This window comes from Hakea prostrata, chromosome 11, assembly GCF_041222555.1.
Source record: "Hakea prostrata isolate BN-2017 chromosome 11, UWA_Hpros_2, whole genome shotgun sequence".
NCBI classification, from domain to species: domain Eukaryota; kingdom Viridiplantae; phylum Streptophyta; class Magnoliopsida; order Proteales; family Proteaceae; genus Hakea; species Hakea prostrata.
In genome coordinates this window covers 20,656,503-20,679,964 of record NC_142610.1, presented here as the reverse complement: position 1 = coordinate 20,679,964, position 23,462 = coordinate 20,656,503, and the positions used below count along the sequence as shown (strand labels likewise).

Here is a 23,462-nt window from a genome sequence, read left to right as displayed (position 1 = left end):
TTGTTTTAAATTTTGACTAGTACCATGACACATGAGCAATACCTAGCCATTTCTTTACTCTCCCTCCCAGATGAACCTTATGAATATATGAGAAATCTTTATTACCCTGTTGGAAGCTTTGACATAAGTTAATTTCAGTAATGCAACATAACTTGCCTTATTGCTAATCCCATCTATAATGTATTTAACTAATAAATTAAGTTCTTCTTATTATAAGAGGTTGGTTTATTTGGTGAAGACCCACAATTTACCATATAAGGTCAAGAATTCAAATATCTTTGGTGTTGAGGCAAAGCCCTTTATATAAAAAATAGATCCCTCCCTTATACATAAAGTTTTTCTCTTGCAGATTGATTATATGTGTGTAAGGTTGCCCAAACAAATATCTAGTTCCAAAAAAAAAATCCCCTTAATGCATTGTATGGGAGTTGTAACTTTGATGAACACATTTATAAGATCCTCAACCTAATAGGTCATGCAATTCACACGGTTGATTCACCTATTATCGAACTCTTCTCTTTCATTGATCATTTCATTGAGTTAGGATCCTCTATCCTTGTGGGTAGAAATTCTGATATATGTATCTCAGGATTTGATCGTTCATGAATGTTAAAACTGCTTACTAATAAAAGCAATTCCAAAAACTCATGCATGGTATAGATAAAATCAGTAATTAAGGGGCGGGGGGAGTGAATGTCTACAATTTGTCGTATATCATTGAAGCATTTCTCTCCCCCTCCCCCTCCAAAATTTAGGTTAAAGGCCTTGCAATTGTATTAATTGACTAAGTACTCCTTGACCGAATTTTTGTTCTCTGTATATTATATATATATATATATATATATATATATATATATATATATATATATATATATATATATATATATATATATATATATATATATGTATGTGTGTGTGTGTGTATATAGACCCTTGCATTTGCAATTAATTATATCTACTACCCCTGAAAAAAATCAATTACAGATGTTCCCCCTACTTTGAAGAATCGAAAATTATAAATGGACAGCTCTGCAAAAGTAGCAAGGGGGCATTTGTAATTGATTTTTTTCCGAGAGTAATAGATTTAATTGATTGAAAACACAATGGGTCTATATGTAAATTGCCCTTAATTTTTTAAAAGAAATTCTACCTTATTTCTTCACTCTCAAAGATTACAATTTCTTGAACATTTTCACCCCTATTTCTTTTTGCTTTGTTTTGTTCATCTTTAAAAATTTATGGCGATTGATTTTAATTCAAGTTTGGTTCTCTAACTAATGTTAGAAACAATTACAGTAACAAGTGATTTTACAAAAATCATAGGCGGTAGAAGTGGGGATCACTTTGATTTATTTTACTAAAGACGACAAAAGGGGAGCCAGTATAAAACAATCCACCTAACCCCTTATTATGTTTATATTCTATACTTTAAATTATCTTCATATTTGATTGTTTAATAATGTTGAAAACATATATATTCTGAACGCCGTAGTTAATGGAGGAAATCACGTTGTTCTTTTTTCTTAATTATATGTTATGCTGCGCCAGCATATGAAATTGACATTATTCATTATCCTATTTCTGTTTTATATGAGTTGTTAAATATTATTAAAAGTTGGCGTTACTTACCTGGTTTTCTTGACCGAAATAAATAAAGAAGACCCTATTTTAGTTTTATCAAGAAAGGTATTTTAATGTACGCTGGGATGCTATCAACTCAGAAGGAAACAAAAATGAAATAAAAACAATAATTATTATGACTGTTGTGTAATTGATAAGAACTTTGGTAACAACAATTTTTTTTTCTGAAGCTGAGGTTCATCCAAGCAAGCTTGCACGCATCTTGATTACATTCAGGGGAGATGTTGTCTGTAAGAATTAAACTTATGACCTCTCCACGGAGAAGTATGAATTTCTACCATTCTACCAATCCTGCGTTGGTAGGTAAGAAGGAATTTTCATTCAAAAAAAACCATAAAAGACTACAGAAGCACAAAAAAAAAAAAAAAAAAATACCGAAATTACATTAAAATTTTTTTTTAGAAATAAAGCTATACATAAACACAAAGTTTAAACTGAAATTCAAAATTAAGGAGAGGAATTAACCAAATTGTCATACATGTAATAGACAAGGTCGTCCAAGTGAAGGTATGACTCAAGTCTAATAAAACCTTAGATATGAAGCTGTAAAAACAACAACAAAAATAGATAACCTCTAGAAATGTGAAAGACGTATCCACCATGACACGCTGCAGGAGCAAAGAGAAAACACGCACAAGGACGGAAAGATAACATACCACAAGGGCGGAGAGATACATTTGTAGGGAGATTCCGTTGCTGAATGGGCAAGTGTTTTGGCTACAGTGACTTTGTCTTCTCCAAATCAGTTGCCGGATGATGTGGCGGAAGAGGCTCGTGGTAGCAAAACTTGCAAATCCGAGAGATTAGTCTTCCCAAAGATCGGAGGAGCAGGATTTGTGACTAGTAACAAAATCAAGATCTGCCATCAGTGGTGGATCCACGTTGGGGCCTCGGGACCATGGTCCCCGAATTTTTTTTAAATTTTAAATACCCTTATATTTTTCTTTATTTATCTCACTTTACATGTGAAATACTACTATTTGGCCCCTCCAAAAATTTAAAATAATGATGATGGATATAGATGTCATTCTTAATAATTATCTAATGGTTATCATTAAATCCCCAGTTTTAAGGAATAAAATATTAAATTATAATTAACCACTAACTCACAACCCATGAATTTCTCCCTATTTATTATCTCATATTTTCAATCCTATTTATTCTCTCATGAATTTACTATTTTATTCCTTTTCTCTCTTTTTCAAATTAGTCTTCTCTCTCCCTCATGATTTTTCTAGTATTCTTTTCATAAAGCATAATTTAATTTATTTATTTTGTTGTTCTTTCATTCTCTTAAAATTTTGATTATACTAGAAATTTAAATCTCGTTTAGAATTTCAGTCATTAGTTTTATCATCTAATCGTAATCATTTAATTTAATTTTTGAATCTCTAAACTTTCTCATAAAGTTTGGATTCCTACTAATAACACTTTTTTTTTTTTTTTTTTTTTGGTACAAAGGGACGAACCCACGAGTTCTTCACTAAGAGTTGTTGGTTTCACCACTAGAACAGCTCTGCGTGGGCAATAGCTTAAATTTTAAGTTTTATTAGTTGGATATTTAAATTTCTGCCATTAATATTATTATATCTAAACATAATCATTGAATTTTTTTTTACTTAATTTATGATAAATTGAGTGTTTATCCCATATTTAGTTAGTATACTTCAAATTTATCTTTTTTTCCTATAATTTCTCCCATAATTTCTTTTTCACATTTTTCTTTCATGATTTTTTAAATCTTTTCTCCTACAATTTTAGCCCCCTATGCTTTATTTTAGTTTTTTTTTATTTTATATATAATTTACTTATAATTGTGTTATCTATATTTTAATTTTATTAATTTACCAAAATTTTTACTATGGATCCTGCGAATATAATAAAATATTCTGACTTGTCCCACATTGGTCCATGTAATATATATGGTAAAAAGACATTAGTGCTCCTTAGATGGAGAGGTGATCCAGATTCATTATTCATTATTCGGTCCCCCAGTGTTCAATTCTGGCTCCGCCCTGTCTGCGATTGCTTTATGTTTCAAAACTAAAACAGATCGATGCACAAGTCCTTCTCAACAAACAACACAAAAACAAGAAAACTAACAATAAAGCAAAGACATAGAGAAGAGCAAAAAAAAAAAATCCCGGAGAAAACTATTAAGTATAGGAAAAAACAGGAAAAAGAGTAGTCTAGGAAGAAGCGAGGAAAGAAGAAGAATAGTCATACCAAAAAAAAAAAAAGCAGAATCGGGGGAAAGGGAAAGACAGAGGCGGCAGACCGCCAGTTTCTCTATATCGGCAGAGAAAACTTTATCTGAGAGGCACGGTATCATATTCAAATATAAACGATGCTTTGGTGACAAATAGTTTACCAAATTAAATACATCCACCTTAACAATACTGTAGTTATCCCCTTGATGACTTAATTTGGGTCTTTGCCATGGATTTCCCATAAATTTGAGACTTTTGAAAAAGGTGAGGAAGGCATCACAACAATTTCATTCATTCTTCTGTTTTCTGAGCTAAAAAAAAATGGCAGACAACATCTTGAGAGATAACGATGTTGTTAATAAATCTATGAGATCAAATGCAATTTGTAAGACTAAAGACCTAATCACATCAATTTTTGGTGTTAAGTTGACATTTGATGAATAACATATATGTACAACCTTATCTGCCACAAATTTTAAAATTGTAAACCTTAAAAAACGATAATATAAATAAGATGACTAACAAAGATAACATACACTTCACACTTTAATATATTTAAAACTGGCATAAGATTCCTCAAGCTAAAGACCAATTGATCAACAACCATTTAATAAAATAAAAAGAACAACATGCATTTGCATGTGCGAGATCTAACTAGTGCAATTACGTGTGCTTTTGTATAAAAGCTGGAATTAATGGTGACAACGACGTGGTTCTTTCTTAATTACACATTATTTTGCACTAACTAGCATCGTTGACCATTAAAGTTTCTTAATTCTATTGTTTATGACTCGTTAAATAATATTATATTAAGAGACTAAATCATTATTAAGAAACTTATTAAAAAAGTTAAAACAAATAAATTGAAAAAAGGGTATTTTTATCACAAAAATTATTAAACTAACTGATTCTGTTAAGTTTGTCCTTATTTAATAATTTCTTGGAACCACAGGGGAGCCATATGCAAAAGAACACAAAACTGGACTAAAAATGACCTGGACAAAACCTCAGGGGTCCAGATGAAAATTACCCTAAAATAATTCACTAATGAGATATGTTTTCTTTTGGTAGAATAGTAAGAAGATAATGTAAACATAAAAATGTTACAAGTTGAGATGAAAAAACTTCCTTGTCATCTAAAAATGGTCATATAAGATGAAAAAGTAAATAACAGATGAAATTATTCTTTCATAAATTTATGTTTCAGCAATTGAAGGCGTTATTTCACCTTCTCTCAACAAAAAGATATAAGGAAGAGTCTTTGGCTTTTATTAAGAAAGTCCTTTTCTTCATTTTAAAAAAAAAAAATTTTCCTTTTCCTAATGCTTTAACATATGCCAGGTTGCCAACTCGGTCCAATAACTATTTTGACTTGGAGTCATCAGAGCTCAGAGCAGCTTTGTTCGTCTCTGAGAAAAAATGGCGGAGAGCATCTTGAACATCTCACAGAAGTTAGGTAACCTGCTACTTCAGGCCGGTCAATCTCTCCGGCAACTGAGAAACGATGTGGAGTTGATCAAAGATAAACTGGAAGATCTTAGTTCTGATCTGAAGAAATCCGCTGCCATGACCGATAACAAAGAAGATTTCAATAAACGGGTGCGCAAACTCACGCAATTAGCTTTCGAGGCTGAGGACGTTATAGAAGTCTTCGTCAACAACGCAACTCCATATCAAGATTTGAATATCCTTCCGCTGATTATGGGTATCTTTTACCAATGGATTACTTTCAAAAAATTGAAAAACGAAATCGATGATCTCAAGAGCAAACTGAATGAGCTGCAACCGGAAAGCAGCCTGATCCAGGATCGGAGTGGTTCAAAAGATGCTGGTGAAGCTTGTTTTGACCGTCTTCGGAGGGTAGAAAACGAGATGGCTCCAAGCACAAATGATGAAGATGATGAGATGGTCGGCTTCGAAGACGTAGCAAATAATCTGATGTGGTCGTTAACAAAGAAAGAACCACTAGGAGAGCTCCATGTTGTCTCCATTTTGGCCGATGCAGGTGCAGGTAAGACCGCACTTGCTTGGAACATTTACAAGAAATGTTACGTTGGTCATCATTTCGACTGTGTAGCATGGTTTTCTGTTTCTCAAAATTGCCGTGTAGAAGATGTCTGGAAATCTATCGTGGACCAAGTTAAGAAGCAGACTGGTGGAGAAGAAGAAAATAATGCGCATGGTTCTAGTATTCCTTCTGCTGCTGTAGGTGCTACCTTGCAAGGAAAAGACTACCTGATTATTTTGGATGATTTATGGAAGACAGTAGACTGGGAGAGGATAACCAGGATATTTCCAAAGTCACCCAAAAAGAAATGCAGGGTTCTCATAACAACCCGTGTTGATGAAATTGCCCGTTCTGCTAGCCCATCAATGGATCCATTTAAACTACGTACTTTTGGAGAAGATGGAGAGTTTTGATCTATTCTTGAAGACGATATTCAAGCGCTCCCCGGAAAACATTCCACATGCTGTTCTTACTGAGGAGATGAAGAGTCTTGCATGGGAATTGGTTTCGAAATGTGGGAGTCTCCCAATTGCGATTGTGCTTCTCGGGGGTCTCTTATCTGGAAGAGAGAAAAATGCATATGAGTGGAATGATATGCTTGAAAAGTTCCGTTCACATCTCAGAGAATCAAGAGTCTTTCGAATGATATTTTCTCTTAGCTATAATGATTTAGAATACACTCAGAAATCATGTTTCCTATATCTTGCCCTCTTTCCGGAGGATGGTGTGATCGATTGTGACAAATTGGTCCGTCTATGGATTGCGGAGGGGTTTTTTGAGCAAAAAGAAGATGATGATGCAGAAGATCTTGGTAGAAAATGCATTAAGAGTTTGATCGGAAGGAGTATGATCGGAGTTGTTGAAATGAAATTAAATGGGGCACCTCGAACATGCCGTATTCATGATCTTGTTAGATTCACAACAGAAGAAGAAGCCAAGAAAACAAAGTTTTCTAGTACGGTGAAACAATTGGAGTCGGTCGAAGCAGGCATTCGTCGAATTGCTGTACATCCTAATCAGGGTATTCATGAATTCTTCCATATTGAAGGTCAAGTCTTCGTTTGCTCCTTCACACTCTAGCTTTACCTCTTCTTACCATGTGCCTTCCGATATTGAGGCAAATGAAACATTGAACTTGTTCAATAAAGAAGAAAATCAAATTGTATCGTTACTGATGAAGGAAGAACACCATTGGGAAATCTTGATGTTGTTTCTATTATTGGCAAGGGCGGGTATGGGTAAGACAACCCTCGCTTCCAAGATTTACAGACGATTTGATATTAAATCCCATTTCACTTGTTGTGCGTGGGTAACCATCTCCCAAGTTTTCAACATAACAGATATCTTGAAAACTATATTGCAGCAAGTAACTAGGCTCACAGATGCAGAGTTTAAACTTACTGAATGAGTATGAGTTGCGAGAGATGTTGCATCATCATTTGAAAGAAAAGAGCAGCTACCTAATCATATTGGATGATTTTTGGAGAATAGAATATTGGGATGTTCTAGAAGGAATCCTACCCGCACAGAGTCAACAAAAATGCAGGGTGTTACTCACAACTCGCGACGAACAAATAGCCCGTTATGCTTGTCGATCAGCTGCTTCAGTTATCCAGTTACACGCTCTGAACCATGATGAAAGTCTGCAGCTATTCTTGGAGACGTTATCAAAGTGCTCAGAGGATGAAATACTAAAAGCAAGTGTTCTCTCCGAAGAAGAGTTGATGAAATTAGCGGGTCGATTAGTCCGCTATTGTCGTGGACACCCATTTTCACTTGTGCTGCTAGGAGGCTTCTTTTCAGTTAAAGGGAAGGATGTTTCTGCACTGCGTGATTTGCTAATACCAATGAGTTTGCATATAGATTTGTGGTCAATATGTTTTGAAGCTTTACCTCATCACATGAGATCTTGCCTAATTTTGTGCTTACTCTTTCCAGAGGGTACTGAGATCCAGTGTGACACATTGACTACAATATGGGTTGCAAAAGGATTTTTTACGCCTAGCAGAGACAATGAAATTATGGAAGACGTGGCAAGAAATTGCCTTAAAGAATTGATCCAGCAGAACTTGATCCAAGTCACGAAAAGAAGATTGACCGGGGCTCCTGAAACATGTCGCATTCATGGTATAATTCGAGATCTTTGTTCATCATATGCCGACGAATTAGACCGTCCTTTCAGTCTTGAGAATACAAGTTTGGAATCGGTGGAAGGCTATCGTTCAGCCGAAAAGGATAGTCAAGCTGCCCATGAAGCTCCTCATTTCCAACCCCCAAAAACATTTAATCTGGTTGAGGCTCTCCTTCCCGTTTTGGACCCTTTCAATTTTCCAAACCATCTCCACTCCTTGCTGTGTTTTTCCAAAAACCCCCAAGTCCAGTTTAAAGTGTTCCCTCTGCTTAGAGTGCTTGATTTAGAAGGTGTAGAGAATATCTACCGACTACCCATTGAAATTGGAAATCTCACTCTTCTCAGGTACTTGGGCTTACGGGGCACCCGTGTAAGCCAGATTCCACCATGGATTGCTAACCTCCTTAACTTGCAGACTCTGGATGCACCTCAGGCTGAGGTTCCCCACGACATACTCAAACTCAGTCAGTTGAGACATCTTTTTGCCCTTTCCTTTTATGCTCCTCAAACCACGTGTTTTCCAAATCCTTCTTCTTCTTCTTCTTCTTCCAAGTATCTGCACTTTCGTCTTCTTAAGCAATTACAAACATTGGATGTAGACATCGACGATTGGAAAATTCGTGACCTCCATGAGTGTACAAAGCTTAGAGTCCTCAAGCTACGGTTTCGTGGTACTGCTGATACCTTGCTTGATGCCATAAAAAGTTTGACGCATCTTATGTTCCTCAGTTTGATACAAGCAGGGGAATCATCGTCTTCAACACCATTAATGCAACTGCCATCCTTGTCAGATCACAAGCACCTCATTGATATTGTTGTAGAGGGGACAGTTACTGAATCCGAAGATTTTCCTCGGCTTGTCACCTATTTGTGGTTGGAGGTTTCAATCAAGACAAAGGTGGACCCCTTCACCCGTTTCCAAGAACTAAGCCATTTGAAGAAGCTTTGCTTGCGACTGTTCAAGGGCGAGTTATCCTCTGATGCTGTACGAATGACTTGCTCTAATGGAAGGTTTCCAAAACTTGAGTTTTTATATATCAGAGTCGATTTTGAGCTTGAGAATTGGATTGTGAAGGAAGGAGCATTGCCTAATTTGAAGGTTCTGCACATTGAAGGAGAGGGAAGATTAGGAATGCTTCCAGATGGGCTCAAACATGTGAAAACCTTGAAAAAGCTTGTCATACCAACGGGGTGCTTTGTACCATGGAGCCTGAACGACGGTAGAGAAGTAACGAATAGAGTCATCATCAAATATTCGAACGAGAGCTTTATGAGGCCTTGACATGGAAACCGGTAAGCTGGCTTGTATTTCTTTCATATATTTTCATTTCAGTTTCTCATCCCTTCTTCCCCTTCTTGTTGCGTCCTCTTAATTTTATATATATATGCTTTTGATCTACATATTCATATATGTTTTGATTGCAACATTCCCGTTAGAAATTGCAATTTGATGCAATTTTCAGTGTCCAACTCCACCCACCACAAGTGGCTACACTAGTAAGGTTGCCACCATCCACTGATCCACAACAGTTCTCTAATAAGTTCTACTACTCTCTAATTCCTATTTGTTTCTATGTTTTAGATTTATTAAATCTGAGGAGCATAATTGCACTGGAGAAACATTCTGTGTTTGGGTCACAACTTTTGAAAGGATTCAACATTATGGAGATGACTTGATAAAGATGAAGCATACAATTGGAGGCCTTCTCTAGTTCTCTATGAGTACCCCCCCCCCCCCTCTCTGTATTTATTTTATTTGTACTTGTGTTTGGATGCCATATGTCATTTTTGGTGTTTTTTCCTGGGTTTCTTTTACTGTCCTTGTTGTGTATTGGATCATCACTTGAGTTGCTAGAATTTGTGAGTGCCTCTATGTATCAGGCACTGATTTGGATTGGGTTCTTGTATTTTCTGTTTTGCATGTGTTTTTCTAGTTCCAGTTTCTTGTAAATCTTGTCTGTGGGTCATTGTCAGCAATAAATTCAGTGGCTCCTCCTCTGCTTTGGAGAGTACCAATAAAAAAGTTTGATAAAGGTTTTCTTGAATTAACTTTTAATCCATTCTTAGCCTTTTCAATGTGTCTTATTCATTTACATCTTCTACAGTCACCGCAGGGGGGGGGGGTTAAGTAGGATTTCATTAAACAAAAGATTCACAAATAAGCAATTCTTCAATGCCTGGATCTTTGTCTTGTGCAGAATATTAGAATTTAACTTTTGGGTCACTCTAACCTTGAGCCTCAGATGAGGCTCATATTCTATGCTAGCACATCCCACCTTTCTTAGATGATTGGAAATTTTTATACAAAAAACTTAGTATGGATTTCTCCTTATGACAAAAATGAGTGGGAATCTATCAATCATGGTGATATACCATGCCCATAGGAGGATCATTGAGTTTTTTTACATATTAAAACCTTATAGGGATTTATGAATCCTTAGATATGATGGTGCAATGAAGGAAAACCTTCCCCACATTTTTAGAGCCCCCTTCAATGCTGGTCCTCTTTCCAAAGTTCAAACCTTTTTCATGTGTTTCTCTCCATGTTCTGTTCTAGTGGTTTGTGCAATATCAACATTCTCCAATCAACAGGGGTTGTCTGACTATTCTATATATATATATAAGATTGGAGATATGGTGACTGACCTCTGCTTGGCCTCAGAGAGCTCTGATCCTCAGGATGAGTACTAGAATCATATAACATGTAATCTTTTTTGGAAGGCTCTTTTATGGTATTACTTTCTTTTAAATTATCCTGAGTGGTTAGTTTGTCTTTTATTTAGTAGCTTTGAGGAATTACTTAAATCCTCTTATGTTTTTTAGATTTTCCTTATTTCAGGACAAAGGTATGGTTCTTAGAAGTGAGTGACTAATTATGAAGAACTAAAGACACCATAGGACATCTGTTCATACCTTTAACATTTATATTGGACAATTTTATATGTTGTTATCTTTGAGCATTTGAGTGCTCTTACCCAATCCAAGGACTTTAAATCTTATGACATTATACTAATACAGGCAGACATGATTTTTGGTTCATTTCTGATGCTTTTGGTCCTAGATGTGGACTGCAGATGCTATATATTTTGGATCACGTGAGCAGTGGGACAACACTGCAGGAGAATAATTTGAAAGAAACTGATGGTGGAATTGTTTTAGAAAGACAGGTAAGTTCTCTTAGTCGATACATTTCTATAGTGGTAACTTTGCCTAGACTCAAGTCCCAAGATAAATGAAGGAGCTGATCTTGGGTTCATACATTTACCTTGTTCAGTGTTGGTCCCCAAAATTGTACTAATGACTTTCCTCACTGATCAAATGGAAGTGGATATTCTGCAGGGTGTTCTTGTTGCAAGAATTCTTTGATCCAGCAAAATGGAGTTCAAGCAGTACACATGAGATTCTTGAAAGACTGAAGGCTCATCTGAGAGCAGCTGGTCAATTCATGGTGAGCATCTTTTGTTACTAAAAAAATCTCTCTTTTCTCCCTTCCAGTCATTTGTTTTGCTTTTGCTTTTATGGCAGAAAGTTGCAAAAATGAGGGGGAGCATCAAATAGGAGGTGTTGAATCAGACATTATTAACTGTGTTGCAGTTTAGTTTTCAAAGTGAAAAGTCCTCTCCATGCCACTATCATTTGAAATTTTACATATCCTACTTGAGGGAGTTCTGAGGTATTGAAGAAACATTGCTTTCAAAATTCAACAGGGAGGATGTAGGTTTGCATGAACTCTTCTGCGTTCTCCTGGCCTACTTAGGTGATTTAATGATTATGTATGCAGGGAGCCATTGTAAGTGCAGTATACTGCAAACTTGATATATGGTTGTGGCAGACTACCATGCCATTATCATGTCTTTCAAAGAAGGAACTCCACAAATCCTACAACTGCTGGGGACCAATTTTGTTGCAGTTTTGGCACCCAGAAGCATTTCCAAGTGAATGGCTCAAAAAGATGACAGAGTCCTCTTTGACTGGCAAATGTTTACTACTGTTAATTGTTCAGAGACATACATCAAGTGTCGATTTTCTCCCTCAGATCCAAAGATTTCTCAACAAAGACATCCCACCATGCCTCTTTGGTCTCCTTTTTGAGTCTTTGAGTTGGAAGTTAATTCTTCAAGCCATTGGGTTGAACATGAAAAATTTATGAACTCATTAATAGATCCATGGTTTTCTAGGTCCACCAATGGCTTCAAATGCTATCCCCTCCTTTTGGAACCCCCACAAACTGAGGCTACAGTGATTCAACATTGGTGTGGAGAAAGACTTAAATATCTCAGCAGCATGCTTTGCACGATTTAGGCCAATCACAACATGCATGAAAGCATAAAACAAGAATAAAAATCTTTCATCTTCATTGAGAGATTGGTCTTCACCTTTCTCCATGGCAAGTTGTGATCTTATATTTATAGAATGAAATACATAACACCTAAGAAACCAATCACAAGAATTTCCAAGGATATTATATACCTCTCTGTACAAGTACACAATCTTGACTAGGCAATTCCACGCTGTAACAAATAAAAAACTAATAACAAATTGTCAAATCTTTAAAATGAAGACTACATCAAACTTAAAACCGAGTTAGTTTAACCCAAAAAAACAAATAAAGTACCCTTGTCCACGTGTTTGGGTAGTGCGTCTGACATGGTGGTGCCTGTAGTGCTCATCGTTTGATGGACGCCATATAGATTTCATTAAATTTTGATCCCTCAAAACACTATGTGCACATATAATCAACTTAATTGAAAAAAAAATTTTGATTTATCTTTACCTCTATTGGAATTATTTTTTAGTGGTTGAGATTTAATAGAATTTGCATGACGTGCATCCAACGGTGGACACCATAGGCACCACGGCACCCGATGCACTTACTAAGCAAAATCCTCTCTCGTTTGTGGGTCTCATGCCAGCTTCATCAGTCAAAGGATATGTATCCCTCTAACGGCCTAACTACCCCTTTGACATCTTCAACCTCCAACTTCATGAATACTTTGAAAATTGTTGGCCGGCTTTTGGATCTTAGATGTGATTCCAGAATCATTTAATTCTCTGGTTCTTCAAGAAATGCTTAAGAAACGGAAAAAACAAACGAGTAGATAAGGGTTTCTGTTCTCCATAACACAGAGGTGTTGAGGAATACAGAATACCCTGCAACGATGAGGCTGTGGAAAAGGGCTTCTGCAATTTTGAAAGACAATAACAGTATTTGTCTTGCAAAACTATCAAGAAGAACCTCTTTTCGACACCCAGATCTTGAATCAGCGATCATCAAAGCTACAAGCCATGATGAATGCTCTGTCGATTACAAGAATTCACAGCGAGTCTTTGCTTGGGTACGTACCTCTTCCTCTTTCCTCAAACCCTTTATCTGGGCTCTGACTCAGAGAATGGAGAAGACAAGAAACTGGGTTGTTGTGATTAAGGGTTTAATGCTCTTACATGGTATCTTTTGCTGCAATGTTCCAGTTATTAAAAGGATTGGTCGATTACCATTCGATCTTTCTAGTTTTGCCGATGGTCATTCAAGATCTGCAGAATCTTGGGGTTTTAATGCTTTCATTCGTGCTTATTTTGCTTATCTTGATAAGAGATGTTTGTTCTTAAGTTGTGATGTACCACTTGATGATCTAAAAGATGAGAAAGATATAGACCGGTCTTTGGTGAACGTGCTCCTTGAATTACAAAGATTGCAGGCATTGTTGGATTTGCTTATCCAGATTAAACCTTCTGCAGATGGGATGAGAGTTCGTCTCATTCTTGAAGCAATGGATTGTATTGTAATTGAGATTTTCGATATTTATAGCAGGGTTTGTCGTGGTATTGCTGGAGTTCTTCTGGGAATTTTTAATGCGGGGAAGGTTGAGAGTTCTATGGCCCTGCGGGTTCTGCAAAAGGCAGCATCACAGGGGAATGAGCTTTTTTCATATTTTGAGTTCTGTAAAGAATTTGGGGTTCTTAATGCCTCCGGATTCCCCAAGGTAGAGCACGTCCCAGAAGAAGATATTCGAGTTCTTGAGCAAATGATAAATGAAAAATTTTCAGAGGAGGACAAGGAAAGTTACAATGGTGATGATAAAGCTATTATGCTGGTAAAAGATCCATCCACCCAAAAGCAAGAGAATCTCGATACGTCTTCAAAGACAATAGTGACCCAGAATTGGGTTGTCTTCAATGACGAATTAGAAACCCAAAGAAGTGCAGATGAATTCTCATTTTTTGGGGTAAATGGAGTTGAGAAGACAACAAATTGTACAGATCCTTTTGCAGCTTCTGCAAATTGTCCTCCTCTTTTTGGTGGTTATAATTGTGATCCTGCTTTTACATCATCAAATGGTCTTCTGGAGCTGGAGCATTATTTCAATCCAATTCCAGCAAGTCCTGCAACTATTGGAAACCAGACTAATTGGATCCTTTCTCTCTGATGAATAGATTTTTTTTTTTCTTCTTCTCTTCTTCCTCTGTTTTGTTTTTCCTGAGATTTAATGTACTTTTATACAACAAAGATGACTTATAAATTGGGTTTTTTTTTTTACTTTCCATTTTACATTTCATAATGTTCATATGCTTGAGTGATCTCAGTTTTAATTCAAAACTCCCAAACTCCCTCCCCCCCCCCCCCCAAAGGGTTCCCAGCTATATTTAGATTCCCAGTTCACAATGAACACAAGTAGACACGGGAGCTTCACATGAAAATGGTTCACAATCAGTGTTAGAATACTATGGCTACAACAGCTTGGTTCTGCTTTTATTTCAATGATGGGAAGAAAAACCCCTAATTTTTCTATATTTGGATATGCAAATACAAAGCTGTTAATAGGAGAACCATCCAAACTTAAAATGTGAATTGGGAAGGAAAAAAGATCCATCCCATGGTGAATGATGGTGGCTTTCTAGACAAATGACAGGCTTTTATGCACTCACAGCTGATCTAAGTCTAGCCATTCAAGTTCCAAGTTATGAATCCTTCTTTTGGTTCAAAATACTTTATATTCATGCAAGACAACTTAGAGGATCACAAAGCAGCTTTGTTTTTGTGACCAACTCGGATCTCTAAACGTTTAATCTAATTACCAATACTAGTTGAATATAGTTTTTTGGCTAACTGATTCTAATCTTTGCATTTAAGCCACACGTACAATGTGTGCCCATGAAAAATACAATGGTGTTCAGTAACAATGAGAGACTGGAAAATCATCTGGCAACATTTTATTTTTTGATTGCAAACACAGTAAGTATAAAAACCAGGTTTAAGTAATTTGATCACATTAAGCTATATCATGTTTCCAGATACTATACAGAATAATACCCCAATAACACTTCAAGTCCTCCCAACTACCATCTGAAAGATTACAAATTTGGGCTTTTCTGTATCTACAGAAGCTATGTGGAACTTGGGATGAATGCTAACTATTTGTAATGTCATGTAGATGCCAAACTGCTGAAAGTTGTAATCATCTAATGCTGTGTATCTTTACAGTGTTCAAACTCATTGCATCTTCTATTTTTTTTGGTCATATACGGCAATTAAAGTAGTTTAGCATCTTCTGTTTTTTTCCCTTCTCCACATCAATTTATCTACCGAAAAGAGCTGTGATATGTGTGTTGGGGGAGCATTGGTAATAAACTGGTTCTGATCCAAATTTTATTGTTAGCAATGGAACAACCCCAACCTAGCTCCCAATACAGTGTGAAGATGTTGAAGATCATCTGACGAGCACACATCGATTAAAGCATAGACCCCTGGTCTTAAAGCCTCATCTATCTCCCTGCAGTTTCAGGATTGACGCTTAAAATACAAGCTGACTAGAACAGAAATTTGAGTGGAAAATAAATACAAAAAGGGAATAGATACATATCATATGTAACTAGACAGAAATTGAAAATGATACCGATCAATTAAAAGAAGTTTTGATTTACCATCAATTTACTTTTAATTCATCTCTATTTTTAATTAAGCTATTTTATTTCTTCCATCGACATCAATGAGAAATTAGTTTAGTTATGCCGTGAGAGGCTTTTTTTTTTTTTTTTTTTTTTTTTTTTACCATCTCGCTGATGATCGCATCTTTTCTCACATTGCAGCTTAAATAATGGAAACTTAGCTAGGAGAAGGAAGAAGAAGAAAAAGAGACGAGGAGACACCCAAGATTTTACGTAGAAAAAACCCTCCAATATAGAGGGGAAAAAACCATGGGGCAAATTTCATGCGAATCCACTATGAAAAAAAAACTGATTGTACATATAGTGAGGACTTCATTCTAGTGTGTATTCATGGTTTTCATGTCTGTCAGTCTTTAGCTATCCGAGTATTCCATCCATATCTGGATGAGTCAGATTGTTGTCCGCGCTTTTTGATTTTACACACTGCTGGAACCCTGTAACACAACAACATCCCATGTAGACATTTTGTTAGAATCTAATACATGATTGATGGATCACCTAAAAATTAAGAGGATATGTTAATTAATCTACAAAAGTGTTTGTTGAACATCGATAATCAAGATTAGATTACGAACAATTAATAAAAAACCTAGATCGATCACGATCACGATCATGATCATGTACGTACCTTTTCTTTCCTGTATTTGTGCATAATCCATTCGGTCTTCTTGCTTCCTTTGCATGTAGGTTTGGCAGCGTCAGCATATGTGTGATATGTCAACTGTTTGAAGACCCCAATAACGACCTTCCCCTGTTGGAACGTAACATCCTTGACAGGTTTATAGCCGGTACTTGCCCTCCAGAACCCTTGTTGGCCTGGTTTGCTACGATGAGATCTTGAGCCTTGCAAAGAGGTTTTTCTCAAGTTAACGAAGAAATAAAGAGATTTCTGAACACCGGCAAGAATCATATCAGCTCCTGTTTACAATTGACAATAACAGAATGTAAGGTTAGAATTCATGTTTCCAAACGAGATTGATGCGGATAGTTTTTAGTAAACCCTAAATTGCTAAAGAATCAAGAAATAGACACAAAAAATAAAAAATAAAAAAAACAATACATACCTAGCAATAACCACGGCTCAAAGTTGTACACATCACAATCTTTAACAAAGTTGGTTGGAAGAGTTCTACTGTTTTCCTTGTTACCCAGATAATTTATAAGAAGATCTTTAGGAGTTGGACGAAAGTAGCATCCTGATGGAAGTTGCATTTCTTCTTCTTCTTTTCTTTCTTCTTCTACTACGTTGAGGACTACAGCAGTGGAATAGTCTTGTTGTGTAATTGAAGTTATCATTTCTACATCGTTGGAGGAAGAGGAAGGCCATTCTATTGTGGACGAGCAGTCTTCTCCAAATTCATCAAAAGGTAATATAGGAAACCCATTCTCACCTAGCGAGTCCAGCACTTCTTCTGCATGGGGTTTCTCACTGCCCTGGAAGTCTTCCATTACCTATACATTACTATGGGAGGAGGAGGAAGGACCTTTTGGTGTGGTCAAGTAGTCTTGTCCTCCTAAAGGAAGTTAGGACACCAAAAACGACCCATTGTCTCCTCCCTGGCACCCTTGAAATCGCAACTCTTTTTCTTTTGCATGCGATTTCTCACTGCAGGGAACCGGCTGGAAACGTTCTACGTTTGAAGAAGGTCGCTGTATATCTGATGATGGTTCTCCGTTGAGTGCAGCAGCGGAAAAGTCTTCGTGCGAGGAGGACGACGAACGCCATTCTAACATTGAGAATAAATCCATATTGGAGGAGGACGAAGGACAACATTTATTCAGACAAATCTTCGTCCACCAAAACATAAAACCCTCCTTTTATATCTTTCTTCTTCTCGTTCCCTAGGAAAAGCTCTCCTAGGACTTTACTTAGCCAACTGAACTACCCTAGCTAAGTAAAGTCCTAGGAGAGCTTTTATATAATTAATATAGAAGGGACTTTGCCCCTGGCCCCGAGGGGATTCGAATTCTAACCTCCCATGTAGAACGCGTTGGTCTTTTACCAACTGAACTATCCCTCGGGATTCAGTTTTTTAAATGTTTGAAATTAGATGTTTGATTGGGGAAAAGCCCAAAAAAAAAAACAACACGATTGAGCCATTAGGATTAATACTAAAACGTTAACCTCCTCTTACTATTTTCATTAAAAGGATCTAAAATGATACAATATCGGTACTTTGTTGTAGTATAAATATTGATATTTTTTTTTGGATATGAAGTTCATTCGGGCTAGCTTACGCGCACCACGATTACATCCTCAAAGGAGCTTTTATAAATATTGATATTTAGAGCTAATCATACTGTCTTATTTTTATATCCACATTTGCATACTAATATCATAATCTTACTGTTCGTTACAATTTTGGTACAAAGACAGTGTGCGAAAAGTGTATGAATACAATGTCAGACGGTATGGTATGGTTCGACACAAAAAATGAAATGGGAAAATTGTATGAGTATGATATCAAATGGTATAGTACACTTTTAGTATGTAAATGGTATTAAACAATATACATTCATTCCAAAAACAGTACACAACAGTACAGTACACTTATAGTATGTAAATGGTACTATATGGTATCAATAAGTAAAGAACATATTGTCTCCAGAATTGGAAGAGTGGTAGAGATCCATACTTCTCAGTAGAGAAATTGTGGGTTTGATTCTTGTAGACAACATCTCCCCCTAGGATATGCAGTCTATGCCTTTTTTACTTTACTCAGCCCTTCTTATGGTTAGATCTGTGTGGTTCTTTAGCTTCAGTTGTTATTTTTTTTTTTTTTTCTGTTTTTATGCTGCTAGTATTTCCTATTAGTGTTTCGGAGATTGTTGGTGTTTTGTTTCAAGGTGTTTACTTAGATGAAAAGAAATACATCTTTGATGAAAACCATGGAGTTGTGCATTTCTCCCAGCAAAGTTCTATTTTTCAGATGAGTTTATAGACAATTCGAGTTGGAGATCTCTTTAGAAAAGTGTCATTCAATGATTTTTATTATGAAGTTGAAGGTCCTCCGTATTTGAAGTTAATTGTGGTACATTGACTGAGGCATAAGAGTCTAAGGAAAATGGTGTAGTGTGTGTTAGAGGTATTCAAGACTTCAAGTCATACTCAAATATAGATAAGGCATTTGAGTTATACCCAACGTTTTTTCTAATGTACGTCATCGGATTAATTACAATACAACAGTTTAATAGGCCTTTTTAGGAGAGTTCAATTAACAGTAGAACCTAGTGTTATTCTATAAATACTAGTTAAAAACAACGGTTTAAATATTCCAAACTAGATACTCAGGGTGTAATGCTTTAAGCAACTTTGCGATTAAACCCTAAACTTTAACAATCTTAAAGTATAAATTTCTTTGAGAATTTTGCTCCGTAAAATTCTGAAAGGAGATTGAACACTGAAGTCGTTTGCGATTCAATTAATTTGTGAGTAATCTTCTATACGTATAATTTCCTCCCATACTCTTATTGTATAAACTTTAATTGCTTTGTTTTTGCACATCTTTGATTTGACGGTATTTTTCAAAACGGTTGTTTCTAATAACTTTGCTTTTGCTGCCATGCGTGGAAATTAGTTATTTATTTTAAAGTAACTAAAAGCATCATGATTACATTTGTTGCTTTGCTTTTACGCAAAATGTGGGAAATTGGTAGGTTTTTTTTAAAGGTATCATGATTAATTTTTCGTTGCTTTGTGTTTTTTGACATGATTTGGTAGAATGAAAAAAAATTGGAAGAATGTAGTGCAAAAGGGTATATTGTGACTTCAATGCTATGCATTTAATGCGCAGCATGTGAAATCGACAGTTGAAATCAAAATTTTGATCATGATCATCCATTTTGTTGTGTTCATAAACTGAAATGGACGGTCGAGATCGAAATCTAGTTCAGAATACAACAAAATGGACGGTCAAAATCGAATCTCAATTGAGATTTTTGATCGAGATTTCAATCTCGACTGTTGGCTTCACAGTGCTGTGCATTATTAAATACGCAGCACCGAAGTGAAGCTCAAAAAGGTCAGGTTGACTATTTTGTTTTGTTTATCTTATCAACAACAACAATAATAAGCATTGTCCCAACTAAATGGGGTTGGCTACATGGATTCTTGCCCTCCAATCAGTTCTGTTCGAGGCCATGCTAGATACAAGGCCTAAGCTATACATATCTTTTCTCACCACTTCTCCTAAGGTTATCTTAGGTCTACCCCTAGCTCTTCTAATTTCTTCAATATGAATTATATCACTTCTCCGAACAGGAGCATTTTTATTTATCTTATCAAGGTAATGAAAAATCGTTTCTTTCTTTATATTTTTCTTGTAACAAAGCATAATTATAATAAAAAATGATGAGCAAATTGCACTGGCACCCCAAAATGGAGGCTTTAAAGCACTGACACCCCATTTTATGTTTAAAAAACACAAACACCCCCATTCATTAAACACACTAGTCCATTCTGTTAGTAAAACCATTAACCCACAGTTTATTTTTTTTAATTTCAAAAATGCCCTTACCAACACTTAAAACCAATGAACGGAATTTCACCGGATTTTGGGTTTCGCTGGTCGGCGAAACCAATGAAACCCTGAAATCTCAGGGAAAGTTCTCCTAAATGCAATCACAGCTTCCACACACCTTGTATCGACATGTGGTTTCATTCTCACTCTATTTGCCCTCTCTGTAGAACTCTTGTTACTCTGCAAATTCCAACGCCGGCGCTGGCTGCGGCTTCTTCCAGTGAAATTCCGGTGGAATTTGTTGTTACTGTCGCCGAACCAGAAACAGGGCCCAGTTCTGATCTTGCCCATCGTTGGTTCCACAAGAGAATAGAAGGTTAGAGGCGAAGCGCCATCATCAGAGAAAATTTCCTCTCTCATTCTCTACTTTTATTTATCTTTTGATCTCATCCCACCGGAAACACGTTAAACATCTCCCTCCATCGTCTCATGTATGTAGAAACCAAAGGAAAGGTGGTTCGATATAACAAAAACAGAAAACCACTGGTCTAAAAACCGCCTTCATCTCCCAGAAAACCACCTTAGTGTCCTCTCTACGCATCTTTATACCTAACAACCTCCCTTAAACCGGTTTTTTTTTCTTTCTTCTTTCTCTTCCATCATCCATCTTTCAGTCTTTCTGTTCTTTGACGCCCTGCGTTCTTCTTTGGTGGTTTTCCGGCGTTCCTTATTCCTTCGGCTTTTCTTGAATGGTACGAAATCGTCTAATAACGGCTGAGAGGAAAAGTTAAAGGCGAGAAATAGGAAAAATAAAGGCGATCGTGGGTTTTGAAACGTGGAGAGCCTGATTGAGAGTTTGAATATGACAGAGATGGAGAACGAGATGACGTTGATGCCATGGGGAGAACATGGAGGAGCTTCAGAACTTTCGCCCAGATTTTAGGGTTTCATTGGTTTCGCCGGCCAGCGAAACCCCAAAATCCGACGAAGTTTGGTTGGTTGGTTTTAAGGGTTGGTAAGGGCATTTTTGGAATTAAAAAAAATAAATTGTGAGTTAATGGTTTTACTAACAGAATGGACTAGTGTGTTTAATGAATGGGGTGTTTGTGTTTTTTAAATATAAAATGGGGTGCCAGTGCTTTAAAGCCTCCATTTTGGAGTGCCAGTGCAATTTGCTCTAAAATGATTGATTCCGTAGCACTCATTTATGACTGAAATGTATAGCACAAAGGTACAGGTGGGGTTGGATGATTTCAAACGATTTATACAAATCAAAGATGAGAATAGACTTATAAACAACTTAGCGATGGTGAATAGACAAAAATATGCCGCAAATATGGTCACTTATCCCAAACATAATTCTAAGAAAACCAAGCCACACAAAAGTGAACCTAATAAGTTGGAGGCAAAAAAGAATATCTTAAAAAAAAGAAATGCAAGTATCACAACTGTGGAAAATGAGGACACATTGCAACCATACTCAACCTTAAACATACGGCTGACACTGATCATATCTACAACTAGGGTCTCTATGTATTTTGTTACTGCTTGGAATATATACATGTATGTCTTCCACTCCTTTTCCTCAGGATCTCTCTTCATCAAATTTTTTTTCTTTTTTTGGAACTAAGGCTCATCCGAGCCAATTTACTTGCACCTTGACTACATCTTGAGGGAAACTTTTATATTATTAATATAGATGGGGCTTTGCCTACTAGCTCCAAAGGGATTTGAACTCTAACCTCCTACGTGAAAACCTTTGTCTTTTAACAATAAAATATTATAAATTTACGTATTTACGTTTATTAATAACCGTTGGATTGACCTTTGCCATATCGTTAGTGCAGGCGCAAATAAAAATCTCATTTTTTTTTCATATTTAGGTCAACAAGTCTTTCATTTAAATAAAAAGACTCAACATAGACGAATAAACAAGAAAAGAGGGGGGGGGGGGGGGGTTCACATCTTCTACAATTGCCACCCCATGCAATTCCCCATAATTCATATCTAGGATTGCGATATGTGGCAATCAAAAATCCAACGTTCAGAATTAGAACCCAATTAGGAACTGATTCTAATCAATTCCCAAAATTTATCCCAATTTCTCTTCTTTTCTTGAGGCTTAACTTTAGGGATTTATTAAAATCAATTCCTAATTGAGTTCTAATTTTGGAACATTAGATTATTGATTGCCACATGTCACAATCTTAGATATGAATACAGAGAATTGCAGGGGGTGCGAATCGTAGAGAATGTGAACTTGAAAAAAATGGGGTATCCCCACCAATGATGACAAAGCTTCTGATGCCTTTTAGCTCCATGAGCTAGGAAATCAGCGAACTGTTGCTTGTTCTAGAGATAGCATAAAATTACAAAACCAAAAGTGAAGTCAAGAACACTGGTTTGCACTAAGACTAATTTTAACACTTTTTTGAACACTTTTTTGAACGAGTCTTTCCCAGAAAAATAAGAAATGGACAACCCTTGGATACAAAAGAGAAGTCAAGAACACTGGTTTTGACTCCAAATGTCAAACCAAAGATTTATGAGAATCATTTAACATGTGAATACGATTAGAAAGCATGGATAATTTACTCACACAAGAGAATAAATAAACTTGTTTATTTCGTGATTTTGACCATTTAGTTGTGAATGTCATGCCTTTGTTACCTTGGGTGCCATCCTTGAATCTCCATGATCAATACTAATTTAAAGTTTTCAAAGTTTCTGGTTTAGATTTCGTTATCATCAATTTTGTCCATTGGTTGGGCTAGAAAACAAATTTGTGCACGCTCAAAGAATGTTTTATAAATACTCAATAATTGAGTTGACTCGCATGCAAAGTGGGCATGTGAAAGTATGTATACCATTTTTTTATTTTTTTGTGGTCATTCTCAACTAGTCATAGTGAATGGGGGTCGTGCTTCAGTGCTGCGCAGCATATAAGTCACAACAGTGACAAGGTGCTGTGCACACAGCCCGAGGAGGCAAGGGAAAGGGGAAGATGTGTAGGGCAGGAGTTCAAATCCATGACCTCCTTGAATTTATTGTCTCTGCAAAAGAGGTTG

The 23,462-nt window shown here is 36.4% G+C and overlaps 3 protein-coding genes across 3 annotated transcripts; all 3 read left to right on the top strand.

Annotated features, from left to right (window-relative positions):
• Positions 1-5,270: 5,270 nt before the first annotated feature.
• On the top strand, positions 5,271-6,272 carry LOC149000765 (putative disease resistance protein RXW24L). The gene has a single exon (XM_089139209.1). It carries the CDS (start codon positions 5,271-5,273, stop codon positions 6,270-6,272), a length of 1,002 nt encoding a protein of 333 aa, XP_088995335.1.
• A 969-nt stretch (positions 6,273-7,241) lies between these two features.
• LOC149000764 (putative disease resistance RPP8-like protein 2) lies at positions 7,242-12,140 on the top strand. Its single transcript, XM_089139208.1, has 4 exons — positions 7,242-9,210; positions 11,009-11,157; positions 11,316-11,438; positions 11,772-12,140. The coding sequence occupies exons 1-4, from the start codon at positions 7,242-7,244 to the stop codon at positions 12,138-12,140; spliced, it is 2,610 nt and encodes an 869-aa protein (XP_088995334.1).
• An 822-nt stretch (positions 12,141-12,962) lies between these two features.
• LOC149000763 (putative clathrin assembly protein At1g25240) lies at positions 12,963-14,507 on the top strand. Its single transcript, XM_089140455.1, has one exon. It carries the CDS (start codon positions 13,150-13,152, stop codon positions 14,413-14,415), a length of 1,266 nt encoding a protein of 421 aa, XP_088996581.1. The 5' UTR covers positions 12,963-13,149; the 3' UTR covers positions 14,416-14,507.
• The last annotated feature ends 8,955 nt before the right edge of the window (positions 14,508-23,462 follow it).